At 36.8% G+C, this 6,442-nt stretch overlaps 1 protein-coding gene across 1 annotated transcript; it reads right to left on the minus strand.

The window, feature by feature from the left end:
* Window positions 1-3,199: 3,199 nt before the first annotated feature.
* LOC125497446 (transcription factor MYB64-like) lies at window positions 3,200-4,974 on the minus strand. The gene is made up of 2 exons (XM_048644366.2): window positions 4,732-4,974; window positions 3,200-4,146 (listed from the first exon to the last, which is right to left on the minus strand). The coding sequence occupies exons 1-2, from the start codon at window positions 4,795-4,797 to the stop codon at window positions 3,280-3,282; spliced, it is 933 nt and encodes a 310-aa protein (XP_048500323.2). The 5' UTR covers window positions 4,798-4,974; the 3' UTR covers window positions 3,200-3,279.
* Window positions 4,975-6,442: the final 1,468 nt, after the last annotated feature.

Consider the following 6,442-nt stretch of genomic DNA (forward strand, 5'->3'; position numbering starts at 1 on the left):
TCTATCATGTAAATGAGGGAAAATTAGAACCTAGAGCTAAGAAGGGTAGATTTGTTGGTTTTGGGATTGGGGTTAAGGGCTATAGAGTATGGTCACCTTCTGAAAATCGTGTCATACTTAGTAGGAATGTAATATTTGATGAAAATTCCATGCTTAACCCTTCTGTGAAGTCTACTGTGGTGTCCGTCAGTGGAGATGTTGATAAACAGGTGGAGCTGCAAGTCACTCAGGCTGAGAGTGAATCACAAGCACCAAGGTGGAGAAGATCAACATGAAGAAGACCATCTGAAATTCATCAACCAAGCATAGCACTTGATAGAGCTAGAAGAGTTGGTGTGGGGCCTCCAAAGAGGTATGGTTTTGAAGATATGGTGGCCTATGCACTTCAGGTTGCTGAGGAGGTGGAGGTTGAAAATCATGAGCCATCCACCTATAAGAAGCTGTTTCTGGAAGTGAGTCTACTTTATGGCTTGCTGCAATGGGAGATGAGATGGAGTCTCTCGATAAAAATCAGACTTGGGAGTTAGTCAAACGTCCTAAAGAGAGGAAGATTGTGACATGCAAATGGGTCTTCAAGAAGAAAGAAGGGTCTTCACCTACTGAGGGGGTTAAGTATAAAGCTCGGGTTGTTGCAAGAGGGTTCACACAAAGGGAAGGGGTAGATTATAATGAGATTTTCTCACCTGTAGTCAGACATACTTCCATCAGGGTGCTACTAGCAATGGTTGCACATCAGGATCTTGAACTTGAGCAACTAGATGTGAAAACAGCTTTCCTACATGGGGAGTTGGAAGAAGAGATTTATATGACACAACCAGATGGGTTCCAAGTTCCGGGAAAAGAAGACTATGTTTGCAGATTGAAGAAGTCCTTGTATGGGCTAAAACAGTCTCCTAGGCAGTGGTATAAGCGGTTTGACAGCTACATGATTGAGTTGGGCTACAACAGAAGTGAGTATGATTGCTGTGTGTACCATAACAAGCTGAGTGATGGTTTTTCATATATCTGGTTCTGTATGTAGATGATATGCTTATAGCTGCTAAGGCTAAGTCTGATATTCAGAGGTTGAAGGGTCTTCTCAGTGCTGAGTTTGAGATGAAAGATTTGGGTGCTGCAAAGAAGATTTTGGGGATGGAGATCTATAGGGAAAGAAGTCAGAAGAAACTTTTCTTGTCTCAGAAAGGTTATATTCAGAAGATTCTATCAAGGTTTGGCATGACAACTGCAAAGCCTATAGACACTCCAAGTGCTTCAAATAATCATTTGTCTGTGGCTTTTGCACCCAAAACTGCTGAGGAGAAGGAGTACATGAGTCGGGTTCCTTATGCTAGTGCAGTAGGGAGTTTGATGTACGCTATGGTTTGCACTAGGCCGGATCTTGCACATGCAGTCAGTGTAGTTAGTAGGTTCATGGGTGATCCTGGTAAGGAGCATTGGCAGGCAGTCAAGAGGATTTTTGGTACCTAAGAGGTACTTCTGATGTTGGTCTCATTTATGGGAATGATACCCAGTGTTTAGTCACTGGTTATTCGGATTCTGATTATGCTGGAGATGTTGACAGTAGGAGGTCAATGACTGGTTATGTATTTACTCTTGGTGGTTCTGTCGTTAGTTGGAAGGCAACTTTGCAGGCTACAGTTACTTTGTCTACTACTGAAGCAGAGTACATGCATTGACAGCAGCTGCTAAAGAGGGAATATGGCTAAAGGGACTAGTTAGTGATCTTGGGTTGCATCATGATCAGGCTACTGTTTACTGTGACAGTCTGAGTGCAATATGTTTAGCTAAGGATCAAGTTCATCATGAGAGGACTAAACATATTGATGTGAGATACCATTTCCTGAGGAGTGAGACTAGGATTAAGGTGAAAAAGGTAGGAACTGCTGATAATCCTGCTGATATGTTCACCAAGCCGGTTCCGCAGAGTAAGTTTCAACATTGTTTGGACTTACTCAATGTTCGTGATTGTTAATTGCCCTCCTTGGGCAATTCTGGGGTCCTTAGGGACTAATCTATTGGTTGTCTTTTGGGACAAATCTGGTGTTTGGGAGATTCTGGGCATTGTGATTAATGCATCTGTTTTTCTGGGTATTGTGAGAGGATTCAAGTCAAGGTGGAGATTTGTAGAAGTTTATGCCTTGAATATGTTTGTGGAAATGCGTCAAAAGGCTTCGAGGGCTGTTTTGGTGCACCGCCCGATCGGACCCGTAACTGAGCTGAGGAAAGAAGTTAAAGGAGTTCGCCCGATGCCATCGGGCTGGTTCGCCCGATCAGGCGAGTCACCGAACAACGACTCGGGCGACTTCGCCCGACCGGGCGCGCAACGAAGATTGGGAAAGTGAAATACCGCCCGATCGGGCGGGTTCACCCGACCCGATCGGGCGGCTGCCCGGTAAACGCGGAAACGCGTTTTCTGAACGGGATATAAGTACCTTTTTTGTATCCTAGGGTTATATACTGTGAAATTCATTCTTTTCTCTCTGTAATTTGTTCTTCTCATATAATAAAATATTCTCCCTCTCTCTGCCGTGGATGTAGCCAAATTGGTGAACCACGTAAATCTGTTGTCTGATTTTATTGTTTTTGCATTCGATATTTGTTTCTCTCTCACGTCCGTTATAACAAATAATTATACTAACTTTATATTTCTATATTTAGCACATAGCATATCACCAAGTTAGAGCATATTACATTTTAATCCAAAGTAACTATTCTAAGGAACATATAAACTTGGACTTCATTCTTGATTCTTCTTTTCTTCAAAGTCTTCGTTTATCAATTTCTTTCTTCATGCATCTGTTGCAACTGTTACATACTTTCATACTACAACATATTATATTAATTTTCATCATCAAAACATAACATGTACATGCACAACAGTAACTTTTAAAGAATGAAGTTCTCATGTCAACGACCATGTGAATGAAACTTTATCCCAAAATATGGTTTTCCCTTTATAAATTTACATTACCACCCAATACCACCTTCGTTAGTGGTAATGGATAGTCACGAGATTTTAGGAAGAAAATGGATATATTGGGATGAAGTAGGCAAGTAGCACTGCCATAGGTAGCGACATTATATTTTTAGTACAAATTTACACTACAACGCATTACCATTCCCACCATTTATAACATCTTACCAAACCGGCGGTAAATGTGTAAATTGAAAATAAACAACGGAAGTATTACTAGCAGCAGATATGTAATATTTGTACAAAACTAAAGCTTGTCCTTCCACTTGAAACATAGTTTAATTAATTACTATAAAAACTAAATCCTAGAGACTGGAACAATTGTTCATTTGAGAATATTGAGTGGAAGTAATCATCTCAAACAAGTCCATATCTTTTGGCTTCTGATCATGAGTTGAATGCCAGCTGAATGCTTCATCCAAAATCAGTGTCTCCTTGTGATCATCATCATATTGGCTACTGCTCATCGTCTCTTCATAAGATATAGATTGCTGAACTTCACCTCCATGTAGCAGATCAAATAGAAATTTATCAGAGTAACTAGTACTAGTATTATAATTACTATTACTACTACTACTACCTTCTTTTGTGCTCATCATCCAATGATCACCTGTATTAATAATCTCCTGTGGTTTTACCTGATCATAATTCTCATGCAAACTTACACAAGTACCATATGATACATCATTAGTAGCCCTCAACAAGTTTTGCATGAACTCTATTTCCTCATGGTAATTAGGGTTTACTATGGTTAAGGGAAAAGAGTAGTAGTAGTCATTAGAAGGTTCTAGATCAAGGTTGGTGTACGGGTTTTCGACCTCGCCCGAGATGGTTGTAAGCACCGATCTAGGTGGGTTTGATGGGGTTGTGTTGGTCTCCGGCGAGGTGGTGGGTGTGAATGTGGTATTAGGGTTTTTGGTTGTGTTGCATGGATATTTGTTTTTGATGTATTGTTGCAAAATGGATGGTTGATTTCCACCCTCAAACTCATTATTAATCTTCATGTTCTTCTTTCTCTTTGAATTTTGCCTTCTTTTGGTGGCATTCCAATGATTTTTGATCGAGTTTTCGGTTCTTCTAGGAAGTTTCTTAGCAATTTCTGCCCATCGGTTACCAAATTGTTCATGAGCTGCCACCAAAATCCTCTCTTCTTCTTCATTCCAAGCATCTTTCTAAATTTTCAATCAAAAAAGATTTGTAAAAGAAGGTAGAACCTTAGTATATATGCATTATATCCAATATAATATTAACCAATGAAGAAAGTTCAAGAAAGACTGAAAATTTGTTTGTTTTTTCATATAAAACAGAAGTCCCGTGCATTAGCTAGCTTTTTTTTTTTTTTTTTTTTAATAAGAAAGTCTCATGCATTAGCTAGGAAGATATCCAAAGTCCAGCTTATAATTTTCCAAAAAATTAACCCATAATGGAGATCAATTTATTTTCTTTACAAATTTATGATTAATGTGGTATGAAATTAACCAAACACTAATAAAATAATCAAAGTATAGTTTAATCTAATTTCAAAACTTTAAAATATTGTGTTTCCTCACGTTTCCTCATTTTAAGAATGTGCGTTTCCTTGTTTCCTCGTTCTCATCTCCGTGTCCGTTTTCCGTTTTCATGCAGCATAGCATGTGAATCAATGGTGCAAATGCATGATGATGCCTTAAATCATCTATAATAAAAGCTAAAGAGAAATATAGGAGGAGGGGAAAAAAAAACTTCACTTGATCAAAAAATTTATCAAAATCGAATACCTTAATATCAGGTCGTAAATGATTATGCCATCTTTCACGACATTGCTTGCCTGCCCTACCAATCATCTTTTCTGCTATCAAAGCCCATTTCCGATCTCCATATTGATCAACCAACTTCTTAAGAAGACTTCATTAGAAAACATCAAACATATAAAAATGTCATGAATTAGAACAAACATCAAATTCTGATCCAACAAATAATAAACAAAAAAAAAAATGCTTCAATAGCATCTACAAGTAAAAGAACAAAATATATATACACCCTTTGTTTAATTATTACTTGTTCCAATTTGATTTGTCACGTTTCCCTTACATAACTTTGATCCTTAATATACATATAATTCTCTATAATTAAAAATCATAAAAATTTAAATATTGAGTAGCAAAAATATAATTAATATGAAATATATGATTAGTGCAAAAAACAAGAGTCTAAAATAACTCAGATAATTTTGCACAAAACAAACCAATCTACCATGTTTTATTTTCATTGGAAACAAAAAAGACAGAAAAACCTCAACTTGATTAACAAATAAAAAATTGTAAAATACAAGGAAATAATTTTGTTTAGTTTACAAAAATTTGAGAGTAATCATCTACTAGTAAAGAGAAAAGCACAATATGAAAGATATGAAGTTAGATATATAGACACAAAAACAAACCTATCTTCCTTGTCAGTCCATTGGCCTTTGATACAAACTTTTCTCTTTTTCTCCTTTGATCTCCAACTTTTTTGGAATGCCAAAGAATCTTCTTCATTTCTAACTAATTCTTCATGACTTAATTCACTAGTATTCAAAGACTCATCAACTTCATCAACAAACAACCCATTTGCAAAGCTGATATCATGCATGCTACTAGTAATAATCCTAGGGCAAATGCTATTATCATTATTATTATTGTTATTACCAACACCATAAAATTCACTAAGATTACTATTACAATTATTATTAGATGATGGTGCATAATTACCAAAGTAGTAATCATGGTCTATGGTTGCTGGTATGGCGGCTGCGACGGTGGTGGTGGTGGTAGTTGTTTCAGTTTTACTATTAACGACGGCGGCACGGCCGTGGCCAAGTAAAAACCTATCAATGGCTGTTATTGGAGGAGGGGAACAAAATGAGGAGACTAAACTAATACTTTCTCCTTCATCTTCCATGATCATGGTAAAAATTGATGGCTTTTTTTTGGGGGTTGGAAGGAAATTTTGTTATATGGTAAGTAAATTAAGGTAGTCAACTAAAGAGTCAGCTGGTGACCATGCATAAATAACGACTGATAATTTTGCCATAATTAATTAATTACTACAGCTAAATTTTAGCCATTATAACTGCCTTTAATCCATACCCTTTAATTTCTAATATTTAATCCTGACCATTCATGGTATTTCCCAAACCTAGCTCAAAACTCAAAAGAGTCAGCTGAGCCAAGATCGTTTTTTAATGTAATAAATTTTAGTTAATACTAATAATTAAATAGTACTAAATGAGAGAGTTTAATAGGAAAGAATTGAGGAAAGAATTGCATGTATTGACATTATATTTGTGACGCCTTTTTATATTGTGAGGGTTTGATTTGTTGGCCATCTGCAAATTAGTAGCATTGCACATTTTAATATACTCTTGGGAAGAGAAGATGAAACTATGGTAATATTGTGTGTTGTATTGATCTCTCACACTGAGTATACATGTAGATTATATATCACTAC

The sequence above is a fragment of the Beta vulgaris genome, chromosome 5 (assembly GCF_026745355.1).
Source record: "Beta vulgaris subsp. vulgaris cultivar EL10 chromosome 5, EL10.2, whole genome shotgun sequence".
In the NCBI taxonomy this organism is placed as follows: domain Eukaryota; kingdom Viridiplantae; phylum Streptophyta; class Magnoliopsida; order Caryophyllales; family Amaranthaceae; genus Beta; species Beta vulgaris.